The sequence below is a fragment of the Heteronotia binoei genome, chromosome 6 (assembly GCF_032191835.1).
Source record: "Heteronotia binoei isolate CCM8104 ecotype False Entrance Well chromosome 6, APGP_CSIRO_Hbin_v1, whole genome shotgun sequence".
Lineage (NCBI taxonomy): Eukaryota > Metazoa > Chordata > Lepidosauria > Squamata > Gekkonidae > Heteronotia > Heteronotia binoei.
Genome location: NC_083228.1, coordinates 122,263,556 through 122,282,115, shown reverse-complemented (window position 1 = coordinate 122,282,115; position 18,560 = coordinate 122,263,556). Strand labels below are relative to the sequence as shown.

At 45.9% G+C, this 18,560-nt stretch overlaps 1 protein-coding gene across 1 annotated transcript in view; it reads right to left on the bottom strand.

The window, feature by feature from the left end:
- SEC62 (SEC62 homolog, preprotein translocation factor) overlaps nucleotides 1-8,275 on the bottom strand; it is a 34,201-nt gene extending 25,926 nt beyond the window's left edge. The window contains exon 1 of the mRNA XM_060242502.1: nucleotides 7,915-8,275. Within this exon, the coding sequence (XP_060098485.1) occupies nucleotides 7,915-8,073 (159 nt within the window). The 5' untranslated portion in view covers nucleotides 8,074-8,275. The remainder of the gene's footprint in view (nucleotides 1-7,914) is intronic.
- Between the last annotated feature and the right edge of the window lie 10,285 nt (nucleotides 8,276-18,560).

Genomic DNA, 18,560 nt, shown 5'->3' with positions numbered 1-18,560 from the left:
AGCACACAAGGGAGCTTCCATTTAAATTAATAGCATTTTTAAGAAGACTTAACTGTATACATTACAGCTTTTAAGAACAAGCTTTTATTAGACAATGAATACATGGGGGGGAGGTAAATGTTGCTTTGGCTATAATGCACAAGCTCTCTGTCATAGAAAGTGTTTTCAAAGTACAGCCAATTCAGGATATTTGGAGGGGGGGTGGAAATCCCAGGTTTATCTGTTAATTTTCAAAGAGTCCAACAACTGGTTTGTGGTCTTTCCCCCCTTCTTCATATAAAATAGAAATTATTACAAGCTTGTGAATCCTGTAGTTTAAAGCAAGGATGAAAGTTGAAAGAAATTAGGTGAACCGTGACTGCTTTGAAACAGTCAGAAAAGTCTTCAATTTTAACTCATAAAAGATAAGATGCCATTACTCATTACCCAATGCCCACAAAACAGACAAAGAACAGGAAGTGGTATAACTGTGGAAACCTTGCCATACAAATTATATCCTCCTTTGCCACGCTTCCTTTTGCCCTACTTCCTACAAGGCTGCTGCCAGTTATGTCCTTTTGGGACACCAAACTGAACCAGGAGCTTCTACACGACAAGCAGATGCCCTGCTACTAAGCCATAGCTTTTAGGTATACACACAAGGCATTCATTAGAGTCCTCCAGGTTCCAACTAATTGTCTCTGAAGAACCACCAGAGCACAATGTCCCTCTACAATTGTTCTATAGCACAGCCCAACACTACCATGACTGTGCAAGGTCAGTCAGCCATGATTGGTCACAGATAGGGGGACTGGGCTGTGGAAGGAAGACAACTTAACCCTTTCAGTTTCCTCTTTCCCATAAAGTGCTGAGAAATTCCTTTGCAACTGGATCTAACTGGTTTGCCTAGATGTGCAGAGTTTGCTGCAAATGTTGCCAAATCTATTTAAGCTTGGGAATTTCCAGGAAGGCCAAAGGCAGGTAGGCCCTCACTTAAGTTGAGGAGAGGTTTTTCAGCAAGCTGGCTACTCTCTTCCAGCACAGGAACACCTACCCACTTTTATCTCACCCCTTCTCTAAGAAGGTTAAGTTGCATACATGGCTCTTTCCTCTTCAATGTTGCCCTCACAGCAGTTCTGTGAGGTAGATCATGTTAGTCTGCTTGCAGCAGTAGAAAACAACAAGAGCCCAGAAGCACCTTAAAGACTAACAGAATTTGCTGCGGAGAGGAGCTTTTGTGAAGAAGTGAGCAGTGAGTCATGAAAGCTCATAATCTGCCGCAAATTTTGTTAGTCTTTAAGGTGCTACTGGACTCTTGCTCTGTGAAGTAGGTTAGACTGAGAGAATGGCTGGTCCAAAGCGACCCACTGAGATTCATGACTGAGCAGGGATCGGAACCCCCAGTCCTAGCTGGATAGATACTCTGACGACCACACTGGCTCTGCAGTCAACGCTCAGGAAGATTTTAAGTGTGGATGGTTGGTTTAGGGACATGGTGAATGGTACTGAGACCTCCTGATGAAGTCTCCCAAATGAGTGCAGTAGCAAAGAAAGAAATCTGCAATTCCTACCCCATCCGTTATCCTCTGTTTAATGCTGCCACTATACTCTTGCTCATTAGAAGAGTTCCACCAAGGTTAGACGTTTTCAGACCACCCCATAGCTCTTCAGGGTGGTATAGGACATCAAGTATGTCATAGCTACCAGAACTTGAGGGCTTAGTAGTGATAGCAGTGGGGAAACTCAGTTGCTAGCAGAAGCTCTGGCTTCTCTGCCTACACAAAGAGATTCTTCCATTCCCATGCTTGGCTACTGTACGCTAGAGCTATTATTGTAGCCACTTCAAAGAGATCTTGGAAGCAAAGGTTCAGCTTCGTTGATCTGTACAACAGGCCAGCAAGTACAGTCTCTTCTCATTCAGAGGTTTCGGCTCATTTGGCTTTGTGCATCCACTTCCTCACTGGGAAAAAATTACATTCAAGTGCTAGCTGCAAAACAAGTGGACTGACTTGAGATCTGAGTAAAATCATGTCAACCGTACATCCTGCTCTTTGGAATAGGAAAGTGAGCCCTTACATGTCTGAAGTCCAAATACATTAAGAAACTCAGTATTTTCAGTGGACCATTTTTTCTATTTAGAGAGTCCTAGACAGAGCTAGATTTGAGTCCAGTAGCACCTTAGAGACCAACAAGATTTCAAAACACTCTTCATCGAGTATGATGGTGGGTTGACTCTAGCAAGCTTATACCTTAAATCAGAGGTGGCAAACTCATTTGTCCTGAGGGCCACATCTGACATGAGAATTTGTTGGGCCAGGCCATTTGTGTCACAAAATTTAATGCCAGGTAGCAGACACAGACAAACACAATTAAAGATTTTTTAAAAAATTAAAACAAAACATGCTTAAAACATTAGCACTTGTTGGTCTTAATGATGCTTTCTTTGTATCTGTCCTGTGCAATCCAGGGAACTGGGCAAAAGAAGCTCTGGCTCTTTCCTTTCTTCTCTAGGGGACCAGGAGGGGGAGGATCCTCAGCCCATGGAAGGAAGAGAGGCTTGACTCAGTAACTCTGCTGTGCAACTGAACAAGCCTGGGAAAGCAAGCTGCGATGCAGAAAGAAGCAAGAGAGAGAGAGAAGGAAGCAGACGTCAGCCAATTGCTTGGGGGGCCTGATTCGGCCCCCCAGGCCGCATGTTTGACACCCCTGCCTTAAATATTTTATTGGTTTCTAAGGTGCTACTGGACTTGAATCCAGATTTTCTACTGCAGACTGCCCTCTGAAACTGGCCCGCATAGTGGCACTCCATTCAGCACAGGCTGCAAACAAGCATTATGGAAGTGAATGCTCATTAACCAAAGTTAAAATAACATAAGAAGAGCCCTGCTGGATGGTCGAGCAGCCTGTCTCCCACAGGGGCCAACCAGTTCATCTGCAACCCAACAACAAGCCATAGAGGCCAAGGCCTTCTTCTGATGTTGATTCCTGGCTCTGGCTTAGTGCCTCTGAATGTGGAGGTTCTTCTCAATCACCATGGCTAGTAGTCATTGATAGATTCATGGAGGATAAGTCTATCTAAAGTTAGCCAGAAATGTTTCTAGGTATCTACAGATATTCAGATTTATGTTCCACTCTGTGTTTCAAGAGATATCAGCATCTCTGTGCCTCACTACACAGCAACAGCAGTATCATTCTTATACCAAAGAGCAAAGGTTCTGGATTAACTTTTCCTCAAAAAACCTTCAACAGAACAGCATGACAAGTCAAGAGTATGAAACTGAGACAACATTGAAATATATCGAAAAGACAAAGCACAAGGAGATAATGTAACTCCTGAAAGAAATACTATTAAAAATTGAGACAGGCCTATTTAGTCCACTTCTCTTCCATATGAACCTCCCAACTTCTATACTACATATATATATAGCAAGTTATGATTGTGCAAAATACTGGCAAAACATATGCAATTACCAGTAAACACATCTTACATGTGAGCAAGCTACTAATAGCCAAGGAGGTTGCCAGCATTGTGAGACACAGAAGAACAGATCCAGAAACAGCTGGAAAAGGAACCCTCATTAGGGAATAGTAGTACTAATTCAGAGGGCAACACTTATGTAGGCCTTGCTCAAAATCCTACTCAGGTTTATTAAGTGAAGTTTAACCCCAGAAAAGGGTTTCTAGGGTTGCACTGGCAGTCTTCTAGCTATATTAAAGGTTGAACTTTTTTTTGAGAGCACAGGTTTATCAGGGTGGAGAGACAGGACAGAGAGGTGCCTCACATTCTAAAGAGAGTGAAGGGAGAAAACTCAGTGGGTTTTGTTTTAACAGTGCAAATTCAAGATTTGCTCACTTGGATTCAGAAAAATGCCAGGAAGAAAGAGCTCTGATAATGCACAAGTGGCGGGGGAGCTCCTAAGAAAGCAAAAGTTGTGGACTTCACTGCAGAGCCAATGGAGGCTTCATGCATAAAACCTGTTGAACCTGTAGTTGCCCTAGCATGAATCAAGAAACCTTTTTACACCAGGACGCTTACACTGTTCTGCATACTCAAGATCATACAGTTTCCTGTAATTTATGACCAGAAAAGGTTGTATATCAAGAGAGCACAAACACGTTGCATGTACACACACACACAAACACTGATAATGTTCAAGCAGCACCCAGCATTCTCAGGTCTGTTTCGCACTGATATTAGATGAAACTCCAGCACAGATCATGAAGAGGATGACACTTGTGCCATCTCTCCTCTAGCAAAACACAAGCACTTGGCCACAGTGTGAGAAGAATCTACTATTGGGCTGGAATGTAAGCTCCTGTCTTTCCACACATACCCTTGAAAATTCAGCATACTAGGATCCCTGTTTCAAGCTCAGTTCAGACAACCTTCCCAACTATGGTTTGGAAGACTACAAACTAATCACGAACTTCCACATACACCTCCCAATCTGATTTATAGCTTCACCCTTGCTTTCCTGTCTAGCAGTAACCGCAGTTTGTTGATCTGTACTACATTTACTGTGCAATGGTAAACAACATTACATTCTTCTATGCCTACCAGTCTCAATGCAGTTAGGAGGGTAGGATTCAGGCCTGTAGCTATGGAGGGGCCAGGGGAGCCAGGCCACTCCACCCAACCCCCCCCTTCCATCTGTATGGCCCCTCCGTTTACTGCCCTGCTCTCGCCGTCCCCACTCTCCCTGCCGCTGCTCTTGCCATCCCCGCTCTCACCTTCCCCACTCTCGCCTTCCCCACTCTCCCCAACCCCACTCTCGCTGCCCCACTCTCCCCACTGCCGCGCCTGCTGCCGCTCTTGCTGCCCTCGCTGCCGCGGTCACTTGCCTTTTAATTTTTTTTTAAAGTATGTGTCATCATTTTGGGCCCCAGGGCCCCTCCACCTAAAATTTTATTCCCTGGGCCCCCTACCTAAAATTTTCTGGCTACGGGCCTGGTAGGACTACATTGTCAACCAAGCACATTACAGTTAGTACTGAACAGGCCATTGCAAAGAAAGCCATGGGGGGGGGGATGCATTTCCACAGCGCATTCCTCCAAATCACGGATCAAATTTGAGCCTCAGTAACCACGCAATGAGTACCCAGCTTGCTAGGGGTAAAGTGTAGATGACTGGGGAAGGCAATGGCAAACCACCCCGTAAAAGTATGCCAAGAAAATGTCATGATGTGACATCATCCCATGGGTCGGTAACAACTTGGTGCTTATACAGGGGACTACTTTTACCTTTTTAACCATGCAAAGTCTAGTTACTAATACAGTATTCATGTTACATTACATACAAACATGAAATAATAACCGTCTATATTAGCATTCTAAAAGGGGTTCTAGATCAAATCAAACCTGAACTCTCCCTGGAAGCTGAAATGACTCAACTAAGGCTATTGTACTTTGGTCACATTATGATAAGTCAAAGCTCACTAGAAAAGACAATAAACTAGGAAACATTGACGGCAACAGCTGGAAAGAAGACTCAAGAAGAGGTTGATTCTGTCCTCTTCCAAAGTCCTCTGTTTGTGGGACCTGAGCACGACTATTAACAACAGGACATTTTGGAGGTCATTCATTCATAGGGTTGCCATAAGTTGAAATTGACTTGAGATGACTAAGCACATACACACATCAGCATTCTAGTATAATACAGGGCTTTTTTTGAGCAAGAACACAGTGGCTTGGCATCGGGGTGTGGCTTAATATGCAAATGAGTTCCTGCTGGGATTTTTCCACAAAAAGCCACGCGAGACAATGGTGATGTCAGGGGGTGTGGTCTAATATGCAAATGAGTTCCTGCTAGGCCTTTTCTACAAAAAAGCCCTGGCATATACTAGTTTCGTGTTTCATATTGGACTGTTAAAAAACTATTACCTTTATGTATAGGTGAGCTGGTAATGGAGGCTGAAGTCTGCAAAATAAGGTATCACATACACTAAAGCACTGCTATTTAATTAATACACAATGCCCCTACTTTGAACATATGTGAAAGAAAACATAGACTCTTTAGAAACTTATTTTATCACTTCAACTGTTATGAGCCCCTCTCTGAAACACATAATCAGTATTCAGCAGCCTTAGGTGGATGTGAAATTTGTCCACCACAGCAGAAGTAAAAGACAGGTATGAGTGATACAAAATGGACAGCATGAATAGCTTGGCCCAGTGCACTTGGGGCTTGAACTGAGAAAAACATTCTCCTCTCCAGAAGGAAAAAATAATTATAATTACTGCAGTGGACTGCAGGAAAAGTGACTCACTCATGTCACTACATCTGGAACATCTAAGAAAGACTCTAGGTGTGCTTGGAGATGTATGTAAAATACAGAGGTGTGAATGCAGACAACAGAATAGCGAGAAGCATGCAAGAGGTGTTGTTCTGATTCAACCAGGCACCAACTCATGCAAAACAAGAAAGGTCCACAGAATATAAACACAATTAAATGGCAGGTGCTCAACAAATAGGAAATTCTTTCTATAGATGGGCTGTCAGAATAATTACGTATCCTTGCCAAACCTGTGTTTGAGGTGAATGTAAAACAGACATTCCTCCACACTAGGGATGAAGAGCTGTAAGATAATGAGGGCATTTACTACAGAGGATACATTAAGCAGTAAAATCCTGCGAAAGGAACATGCTGCTCTGGTAAAGTGGAACAATGGGGCATATTTGGAAGAAGACAGACCTAGCAAGGCAAGGTGGGAACAGATAATGATGGAGGATGGATGCTGGGAAGCCAGGGGAAGAGAGACAGTACCAGATGTTAATCTGGTAGCCATGTTAGTTTGATGCCGCAGAAATAAACAGGAATCATTGTAGCACCTTTTAAGTTTATTGACGTTTATTCCACCATAAACTTTTGTGAATCAGAGCTCACTTAATTAAACATATAAAAAATGTACAATGAATTTGATGAAGCTAGCACTGATTCACAAAAGTTCAGGCTGAAATGAATTTTGTTGGCTTTTAAGTTATCACTGGATACCTCTGTTACTGATATGTAGGAGGTACGGGAGAAAAATAATGGAAGTATGTCATCTACAGGGAACATATGCATCCCATCGTAGACCTTGCTGAGTAGGACTTCCACACTTCCTTCACTTGTTGCACACCACAGGAATTTTGCTGGGGGGGGGGGGCGGGAGTCAATAGACCTTCGGGAATTGCAAAGCGTCTCATAAATACCTGAAGCAAAACTAGAGCGTTGTAATGGGAGACTGTAAAGGTAGACTTCCATGTAAAGTGACGACATAAAGGGTGTGGGGGGGAAGCCTTTGGAAGGGGGAAAGGCTTTCTATTGGGATAGGAACAAAAAAGCACCCCATGGGCAAGCATAGAGATGATTAAGATGAGAGCGAAGAACGGTATGTGCTGCTCAGAAGACCAGCCAGAAATTCTGGCTAGCAATGGCGGATGGGGGGAGGGGGGTCGCGTTGCGTTTTGGTGCTGTAGAGCTATACTTTCAACCACATCATCCTAAACCTAGTTTACACCCTATCCAAACCCACTAAAGCCAATAGACGTCGAAAGGGGTGCATCCGTTTCTAAGGCGCCACGCAAACCTCCTCAGTTATGCTGGCTGCCTGCATTAAACCTCTGCCTGTTTTCTGCCGTAGGCTGCTCAGTATGGAGGGAGGGTTGAGGTGCCCAGCAAAGCGAGGGGAGGAAACTGGGGGGCACAGTGACGTCGCAGGGGGCCCCTGTGGGCGAGAAAGGGGGAAGTCAAGGGGCCGAAAAGGGGCACGGGAGGGAGCCTGGATGGTGAGGGAGGAGGAGGAGGAAGGGAAGAGACTGGGGAGATGCGGCTCCCTCCCGCCAGGCGGTTGAGAAAGCGAGTGTGAGGAAAGGACGGGGGTGGGTGGAGAGGGTGGAGAGGGCGGAGGAGGGCCGGGAGGGGGGGGGGAGAGAAAGAGAAGCGCGAGCGTTACCTGAATCCGCTTCCTGTGTCTCCTCCGCTCCGCCATGTTGTCCCCGTCTGGTCTCCCGGTGACGTGGGGATGAGCCGGGGGAGGGGAGAGAGAGGGAGAGAGAGAGAGCGGCTGGAGAGGGGGAGGGGCGGCAACCTCGCGAGAGGCCGCGCGAGCCATTATGTAACTGAGGGGAGGGGGCGGCGAAGAAGAAGAAGAAGAAGAGGGAACTGCGGCGTTTTGTTTTGTGTCTGTTGAATTTCCTCACAAAAGCTGGTGGGGAAATTGAGACTTTCATTCCCTTCTTCTGTGAAATGGGCACCGCCGTAGTTGGGTTGGGGACGAGCTATCTTTTCGACTCCCCTCAACAGTGGCCAGTCAGGTGACCCTATGTATTTAGCGCTTTTCCCTCTGAATCCCAGCTTGACCAGAGTGGCGGTCTTGGATGCTGGGCTGACTAGGGTGCGAGAGTTCCCACTTTTGCCGTGCAAGCTGGCTGGGTGACCTTCGGCCTGTCACTAACTCTTCGCCTGGCTTACTTCACAAGGCTGTTGTAGGAAAATGGGGGAGGAGAGAGCAAGGCGCTAGAGGCCGGTTTTTGTCGAAATGAGGAGAAAAGCGGAATATAAATAAGGCGCTAGAGGCCGCTTTGAGTCGAAATGAGGAGGAAAGCGTAATATAAGTAAGGCGCTAGAGGCCGCTTTGAGTCGAACTGAGGAGAAAAGCGGAATATAAATAAATGCATTGTCTTCCCTCCGCCCTTTATTGTTTTGTGTTACTTCATTTATTTTGTACTCAGAACAACTCTGTGAACTATGTTAGGCTGTATTTTTAATTTTTATTTTTACCATTTATAGGGGTACGGAATAAAAAGGGGCGAAAGGGGAAATGAGCATAACGCATCACTAAATGCATTTTAAGGACATTGCAGAATATAAAACATAGGGAAAATAGCATGAAAATCAGAATGTGTTAGGCTGTATTGATTGGTTTGTCTGTACCAATACAGCTAATGGCAGGTTTCTGCTTTACAGCTACCTAATTTCAGCTTTTGAAAAGAGGGCTTGTTCAACAGGATGGGAACAGACTGTTTACACAAGGTAGAACTATTCAATTTGTAACATGTGCATCATCTTAAATTTATCTCAAATGCAGTTAAAGATTACTACCTGTTTCCTTTTTCTCTCAGCCTTCAAAGGGAACTGTTTCTTCCTTGGGTTTTGAGTGACCTACAGACTTTCTGGGCCCTCATTTTTCTGAGACTATTCTCCATTGTTAATATTGACTATTACTATGTGAGTGCTTTAATAACAGCACCAAATAAACCCACAAGCTTGGCAGCATCTCTCACCAAATAATGGCAAAACTAGCCTTTAGGATTGTCATGTAGCTCACAATCTCCTTTACCTTCCTTCCCCACAACAGACATCCTGTGAGGTAGGTGGGGCTGAGAGCTCTCTCAGAAGCTGCCCTTTCAAGGACACTCTGCGATAGCTATGGGTGACTTAAGGCCATTCCAGAGCTGCAAGTGGAGGAGTGGGGAATCTAACCCAGTTTTCCCAGATAAGAGTCCACACACTTAACCCCTACACCAAACTGGCACACCCACTATACCAAACTGTATTAATTACATGGATTTTTTTTGTTGTTCAAGATTTTGCGCAGGCCAGCACAGTTGGCTACAACTTATTTTCCCCAGTGAGGACATGAACCAACTTAAAATATTGCTCTCTCAACTTCTATTTTTTCTCTTGCAGCTTATTTGGTGATTGATTTACTTTAGTTGTAGCTCACCAGTCTCACTGAAGCTTAAGAAGAACAACAGATTTTACAAAAAAAAATGTACCGTAATCAAAGAGTAAAAGACATAACGTTCGGTATGTCAGCCCCCAGGTAGTACCTGGAGATCCCTCAGAATTGCAGCTCATCTCCAGACTACAGAGTTCTGGATGCTATGGAGGGCAGACTCTGTGGCATTGTACCCTGCAGAGGTCCCTGTGCTCCCCAGGCTCCATCCCCAAATTTCCAGATTCTCAACTTGAATATGACAATCCCCCGTTTGTGGCCAGAGGTTCCTGGAGACCCAGCATAAACTCCCTGGTGATCGATCAGACTGAGCAATGAGTCTATTCCAAGTCACCTAGTGAGTTCCACAGAAATACAGGGAAATGAAACAGGGCATTTTGTTCTCGACTTTATCTTTACAACACCCTGTGAAGTAAGTTAGGCAAGAGAAATTGACTGGCTCAGGAGCACCCAGTGTCGTTCTGTAGCACAATGTGGATTCAAATGTAGGTTCAGATTAGCTAACTACGTTTTATGATGCTTTCATAGCTTGTTCTGACTCCACTGCCAGTCAATTTTCTTGCATGCCCATCTTTGAGTTCCTAGAGAAAAATTTTTTTTATCCATTTTCTCTACCCCATGCATGATTGCATCTGCCATGTTCTCCCTTTCACTTCATCTTTTCCCTAAATTGAGTAAATCCCATGCTCTTTGCTTTGCAAAGAAGATGCTGCAAGCAATATCATAATAATCCCAATTGCTTTCATTGCCGGCTCACCTAGTTTTGTACCTTGAATCTGCCTTCCATCAATATCAGTGGATGCCCCTTAGCAGGCATTGAATTCAGCAGGAGCTCACAGGAGCACAGTTCCTGAACCTTTCTGAGGGTTTCCCCTCCTCCTCCCCACCTACCTTATCCATTGAATAGTAGGTGCAGCTGGCTCAGGAGAGTAGGCAGTCAGCTAGCCACCAGGAGCTTTGCCATACCCCCAGCAGCCCTCATTAACCCTGGAGAATCCGGTACCACCCTTTTCTTCCTTCTTATGTGATATTGGGTGGTGGCCTTTTGACTGTGGGGTGTGGCCACGGAGAGTGCCAGGTGAGCGAGGCCTGCTTGGGCTGGCTGGATCTCTCCTTTCTTGTGTCGGGTTGCTTTTGGCTGATGGGGAGTGGCATATGCTAATGAGCTCCACCACCTGTTTTTCTACAAAACGACCCCTGCTCCTTAGCAAAACTTTTTTGTGACTTTTAATATATATTTTCCACATAGATCAACAAACTTGTCCATTACTTTTAGTGTTTTGTAATCAGGGTTTTTTTAAATGTTTGTTTACAGTATATTATGGTTTGACAGTTTGTTTGTACTGCTTTTAGATAATTTTATTTGTATCGTTTCTATCGTACTCACGGTGCACATTGACCTGGATGGCCCAGGGTGGCCTGATCTCATCAAATCCTGGATGCTAAGTAGGGTCAGCCCTGACCAATAATTGGATGGGAGACCTCCAAGGAAGCCCAGATACACAGAGTCAGATGGTGGCAAACCACCTCTGAACATCTCTTACCTTCAGTACCTCCAAGAGGGCAGCTGGGTTGGTCTGAAGCAGGAGTCAAGTTTCACCTTTAAGACCAATGAAGTTTTATTCAGAACGTAAGCTTTTGTGTGCTCTCTAAGCACACTTCATCAGACAAGGGGATCGTCTGGTGAAGTGTGCTTAGAGAGCACACGAAAACTTACGTTCTGAATAAAACTTTGTTAGTCTTAAAGGTGCAACTTGACTTCAATACCTCCTAAGCAGACGCCGCAAATTGACAGTGATTTGATAGCAAAAAAGTCCTGTTTCATTGTTTATTGGGTGGCTTATGCTGTCTAATTGCATTTTATATATATTTTGTAATCCACCTTGAGTATCAGTGAAAAAGATGGTCTATGAATAAAGAAAAGAAATGGGGGGAGGGGTTGTAATGACACAAAGGATGTGTCATTTGGTGGATATATAACAAAATATATGGTGGAGATATAACAAAAATGGGGTCAACAGAAAGCAACTTTTAAAAAATGCTATTTAATAACATTGCATTGCTGACAGTATATAATTCCATTCATCTTTTTTATTATTTTTTGGAGAAAAGGGATGTATTGCCAGGTCTCCAAAAAGCCACTATTTGATGGCCAGTCAGCTATAACTCTTCATTAGAAAGACATCCAAGGACTGTTTTGGGATATCCCAGTATCAAGGTATATAGAAGTGTTATTTTCTTCTGTGTGTATGTTATCAGACATAACTGCAGTCATGGTGATAGAGGGAATAAAAAATGATCCGTGGTAGCACTCAATTCCATCTTTTGCTGGAGGAAGCAATATTTACTTTCCACAAATGCTGTCAGTTTTCTGACAAACTGGCCAGGCTCTCTAAAGAGAATGGGTAAGAAAACTTTCCCAAATATTTTCTGAAGGGTTTTCATAAATACTTGCATCGCTGAATCATTGTTGCAGAATATTTTTTTTTAATTTTATTTGCTTTATTTATAGCCAGCCTTTCTCATTAGAACTCAAGCAGGGTTTTTTTCTTTAATTGTAAAATCAGACAACAAATATTTCCAGTAAGCACTACGCAGTGCAGTAGAACTAGGATCAGAGAACTGGAGAACAATGCAAACCAAAACACTATCTAAGCACAAGATACCATTATGCAGAAAGTTGGTTAAAAGTCAGGAGAACAGATATTTGTAGAAACAATAAAACTTCTTGCAAGAGGGATGCAAAGGCATCACAGAAACATTGCCTCAGGATTATAAAGCAGACCCTCTTTTTGTATTATTGTTGCTATTAAACATGCACATACAAATCAAGAAAAGTTTCCATTCTGTTCTGTAGCATCGTATAATATCCCATTGTGCTTACACTGTAATTCATAGTTGCAGAATCCATTTTTTGGAAATTATGCACTGCTACTGGACAAGAAGCATTCAAAAGAGATTACAGTTGTAGGTCTTAATTGAACATACGGTTGGGGAAGTGGTTACAAGATCTTACTCAAATATTTGACTAATAGCCAACAGTCCCTGCCATCTCCAAGCTGCACCCCCAAATCTCCAGGAATTTCCCAACCCAGAGATGGCAACCTTAACTGGAATGTGGTCCTGCTGCTATTCCTTTCTGCCATACAGGCAGCCCAAGATTTAAAAGTGTTCTTGGGGGGGGGGGGGGTTTGAAAGAATTTGTATTCTGCCTCTGTATGGAGCTGCAAGGCAGCTCACAGTAAATCACAATATACAACAAACAAGATCACAACATGAAAACAAACAAAATTTTTCAACAATGTCAACCAAACCAGTAAATATCAGAAGCTTAACATTTATAGTTAGTTAGGACCTAAAGCTCTCTTAATGAAAAGTTGTGTTTTGAGTTGACATCTAGAAGCTACCAAAGTAGAAGCAAAATAAGCTCCTTAGGAAAGGAGTTCCACAACCAGCCACAAGTAGAGTCAGTGTGGTATAGTGGTTAGAGAATTAGATGAGGATCTGGAAAACCCAGGCTCCAAACCTCACTCTGCCATGGAGAGCCAGTCACATTTTCTCTGCCTAAGCTATCTCACAGGGTTGTGAGGATAAAATGGAGGAGATGAGAATAAAGTAAGCTGCTTTGGGCTCCCATTAGGGAGAAAGGCAGTGAATAAATGAAATAAATAATAAATATGTAGCCATCTATTAAGAGCTCCGTGGCGCAGAGTGGTAAGCTGCAGTACTGCAGTCCAAGCTCTGCTCACAACCTGAGTTCGATTCCGGCAGAAGCTGGGTTCAGGTAGCTGGCTCAAAGTTGACTCAGCCTTTCATCCTTTCGAGGTCTGTAAAATAAGTACCGAGCTTGTTGGGGGTAGGCAATGGCAAACCACCCCGTAAAAAGACTCCCAAGAAAACATCTGGATGTGATGTCACCCCATGGGTCGGTAACGACTTGGTGCTTGCACAGGGGACTTTACCTTTTAGCCATCTATTGCACATCAGCAGGGAGCCAGTGAGATTCAGCTTTTTTGCTTCCTGCTTCACTGAGGCAAAGTAAATATATCTCTTTTGTACCTGTGGCTGATAAGAGGCTTTATAGGAAAGGACTGGTCAGAGGGACAAGCGTGTGTCTGTTTGTATACGTATGTGTGCGTGCTATATATAATAAGGCTATATTAAGCCAGACGTGTTCTAGTTCTTACACAACATCTTTATAGGCACCCAAATCCACTGAGTTCAGAATGCATTAGCTCCAAATTGCTTCCCAGTCTTCATTTTCCAGGAAGTAACACCACTGGAACCATCGGAGCTTGAGTTGCCAACCTCTGGGTGGCACCTGGAGTTTTCCTGGAATTACAACTGATCTCCAGACTACATAGATCAATTCCCCTGGAGAAAATAGCTGTTTTGCAGAGTGGACTCTATGACATTATACCTCAGTGAAGTCCCTGTCATCTCCAAGCTTACCCCCAAATCTCCAGGAATTTCTCAACCCAGAGTTGGCAACCTTAACTGGAGTGTGGTCTTGCTGTTATTGCTTTCTGCCATGCAGGCAGCCCAAGATTACCCAGCAGCAAGCTTCTATGGCAGAGGTGAGATTCAAACAATCTCCTAGATTCTAGTTAGACACTCTGACCACTATACTACACTGGCTCTAATAGCTGAGGAAGATTCTTAACTCCCCTGTATTTTGTAAAGAAGGTGATATGTTCCATCTTCTCTTTCAGTGCTGTCTCTCTTCCCAGTGGAAACCCTAAGTGGTTTACATTGTTCTTCTGACCTTCATTTTATCCTTACAACAACAAGCCCTCTGAGATACATTATTAGATTGAGACTGTGTGACTGGCCAAGATCACCCAGCAAGCTTCCAGGGCAGAGTGGGGATTTGAACCTGGGTCTCTTAGATCTTAGTTAGATACTTTTAACCATTAAACCACATGGGCTCTGATAGGTTAGGGAAGTTGTTAACACACACGCCCCATTTTGTGGCAGACAGGATATTTTCCACCTTCCCCGTCTGTGCTGTCTACACCTTCTTGGCCTCTCCTGAGTAAACCTTTAATTCCGTTGCAAACAGCAGAAGGATGTTCTGGAGCTAATCTATGCTGGGAAATTTGGATTTGCTTAATTTTTAGAACTCCAACTTCCACCATCATACTGAAGCAGGCGGCCAAGTTTGAGACTCGTAACTTTATTTTCTGATGGCAGCCACAGATGGAGAGGCTCATCCTTTTATTATTATCCCCCCCCCCCAAAAAAGAAAATATTTCTTCACAGTGGACCATTGTAGGCTTTGAATTATCAGACCAACTCTATGCATGCAACAACCTTGAAAGTGAATTCAAAATCTGCATAAAAATGGGGAGTGGGCAGTAGAGTATCTGCTTTGGACTTGTACCTGCAGCCGAAAGGAACAGGTAGTAGAGAGGGACCATGGCTCAGAGGCAGAGCTTTGTTTTTGCATGCAGAAGGTCCAGGGTTCAACCCCTGGCATCTCCAGTTAAAAGGATCGGGTAACAGGTGGCATGAAAGACCTGCAGAACATCCTTCTGCTGCTGCCAGTAAGAGAAGACAATACTGACCTTGATGGACCAATGGTTTGATTTAATATAAAGTAGCTCCAGGTTGTAGTTGTTGGAGAAGACTTCCACACCTTAGATCATGGAGAGCTGCTGCTGGAGTGGCAGTTACCTTGACAGACTAAGGGCCTGATCCGGTTTATGGCAGCATCATGTATACATGTGAGGTAGCATCCAAGGATTCCCCTCTATTAAAGCTTTCTCCATTGGAGGATCTAAGGGAGCCACTGGATCAAAGTCATGGTTTCCAATAGAGTGCTATGAATGCTTTCCTGGCAGTAAGTCCCATTGAATCGACCTGAGTAGGATTCTGAAGAGCTCTAGGACTGTTTGATTGGTGCAGAGGAAACACATAAGCTGGTGGTTTGCTCCTGATATTAACTGGTGGGTGGAAAGGGAGAGAAGTCAACCTGTTCGTACAAAAAAAACTTCAGAGGGGTTTTGTTGTTGTAATGAGCTTTGTGTTACAGTGATTTTTACAGATGAATTGCCCTGACTTGGATAGCCCAGGCCTAACCCGACCTTATCATCTTAGAAGCTAAGCAGGATTGGCTCTGGTCAGTACTTGAATGGAAGATCACTAAGTAAGTCCAGGGTGGCTGCAGAGACAGCAAGCAATGGCAAACAACCTCTGTTTGTCTCTTGACTTGAAGATGCTACAGGGTCACCAGAAGTCAGCTGCAACTTGTCAGCAAACAAACAAACACATACATGAATTATACTAAATGACATTTTGCATTTCTTGCTCTGTTTTCTGACCAGGAGCAGTAGTTCAAGATGTGCCCTGACCTGGATAGCTTAGACTAGTCCTACCTTGTCAGATCTAGGAAGTTAAGCAGGTTTGCCTTGGCTAGTATTTGAATGGGCGACCTCAAAGGAATATCAGAAGCATGATGCAGAGGCAGGCAATGGCAGATCACCTCTGAAATGCAGGAAGAAGAGCAGAAATTAACAAAAACCACCCCCTTCCTCTACCAATAAGAGGGACATTCTGCTAGCGTAGAAGCTATTCTGCTAGTAGCGGAGCACCTTTGGATGCAATACAATGTTTCTCTAAACATGTCTGCTTTGAATATCATTTAACTGCAGTTATGAAGAAGAAGAAGACCATAGATTTATACCCAACCCTTCTCTGAATCAGAGTTTCAAAGCAGTTTACAATCCTTTATCTTCTTCCCCACAACTAGGGTGGCCAGACCGTCCTGGTCTCCCGGGACTTTCCCGGTTCTGGCCCCCAATTCCCGGCTCCCGGGCTGGCTATACCGGGACCATTAGAAGTCCCGGTATAGCCAGCGGGGAGCCGGTGGGCCGCGGGCGGGGAAGGCGGGGAGTGAGGGAGCCAGCGTCCCTGCGCGTGCGCACGGCGGTGTGCGCACGCGCAGGGACGCTGGCTCCCTCACTCACCGCCTTCCCCGCCCGCGCGCGGGGCCCGGCGGCGGTGGCGGAGGCCGGGGAGGCCGTGGAAAGGCCGCCACGGGTCCCTGGAGGGCCTCCAGAGGCCCGCGGAGGCCACGGAGAGGCCGGTGCTGGTCCCTGGAGGGCCTCCAGAGGCCAGCGGAGGCCGCGGAGAGGCCGGCGCTGGTCCCTGGAGGCCCTCCAGAGACCAGCGCCGGCCTCTCCGCCGCCTCCCCGGCCTCTGCAGCCGCCGCCAGCCCCGCCAGCAGCACCAGCCGACCGGAGGAGAGGCCGCCACCCGCCCTGGAACAAGGTAAGCAGGGGGGCCCGAAAGCGGGGGGGGGGGCGGCTGGCGGGAGGGGGCGGCCGGCCTTCCTTCCCTCCCTCCTTCCTCCCTCCCTCCCTCCTTCCTTCCTTTCTTCCTTCCTTCCTTCCCTCCCTCCCTCCTCCCTTCCTTCCTTTCTTCCTTCCCTCCTTCCCTCCCTCCTCCCTTCCTTCCCTCCCTCCCTCCTCCCTTCCTTCCCTCCCTCCCTCCTTCCTTCCTTCCTTCCTTCCTTCCTTCCTTCCTTCCCTCCCTCCCTCCTTCCCTCCCTCCCTTCCCTCCTTCCTTCCTTCCCTCCTTCCTTCAGAGGCCCGCGGAGGCCGCGGAGAGGCCGCCGCGGGTCCCTGGAGGCCCTCATTTCGAGCCCGTCCCTGGAGGCATCGTTGTGGGGCCCAGGGGGCCGGCGCAGCGGCACGCTGAAGCAGCCTGTCGGTCACTTCCGGGTTCCTGTCCTGCATCTCGACCTGTGTTATTAGTGACAGGCTGCTTCGGCGTGCCGCTGCGCCGGCCCCCTGGGTCCCACAACGATGGGACCGATGCCACAGAGACGGGCTCGAAACACTCTATAACCCCTCAAAAGAACAGCAGTCTAGCTCGCTTCCCCCGAGCCCTGCCGCCATAAGCCTCAAGGGGGCTCATTTTGCGGCATCTCCCGGCGGGAGGGTGGCACCCGCACGGGACACATATCAAATGAAAGAGGGGGCGCAGGGCTATCAGAAACAGCCGGCGGAGGGAGTCGGGAGACCACCCCACTGGGGGATCCACACCCCGAAAGTGATGAAGGTGGCGCAGATAGAGCCAACAGAGCAAACAGGACAAAATAAATAGGCTGCATTATGCAGCACAGTCTCACTGGAATCTGACTGGCTTCTCAGCGTGGAACCCGTTCTCTCTAGTCTTCTCACTTTGAAAAAAGTAAAAAAAGAGTTTTATTTAACTTTATTTCCCCCTTTCCCTCTCTATAAATAATCTTGGTGTTTCCGGCGGTGATATTTGGGGGATTTTTGGGGACATCACAGGAAGTGCTGTGAAGTCACTTCCTGTTTCCGGCAGTGGCATTTTGGGGAAATGATGTCATTTTGGGGAAATGATGTCACAGGAAGTGATGTCACTTCCTGTTTCCGGCAGGTGGTGAGAGGGAAATGATGTCACAGGAAGTGATGTCACTTCCTGTTTCCGACAGCGGGCGCGCTTTGCGCGCACGCACCCCTACCTTCCCCCCCCCAAAAGGTGTCCCTGGCTGGCCTTCAGACATTATGGCCACCCTACCCACAACAGACACCCTGTGAGGTTGGTGGGGCTGAGTGCTCTCTCACAGAAGCTGCCCTTTCAGAGACAACTCTGGCAAGAGCTATGGTGGACCCAAGGCCATTCCAGCAGCTGCATGTGGAAGAGTGGGGAATCAAACCCAGTTCTCCCAGATAAGAGTCCGCACACTTAACCACTACACCAAACTGACTCTTATGGTTTCAGATCTCCAATAAAATCATGTGGCTGGAGGAATGATTTACATGACCTTTTGTGTTTTTTCTCATTGAAGGTAGGGTAGTCATTGCTGCCCAGTCCCTTGCAGCCTTGAC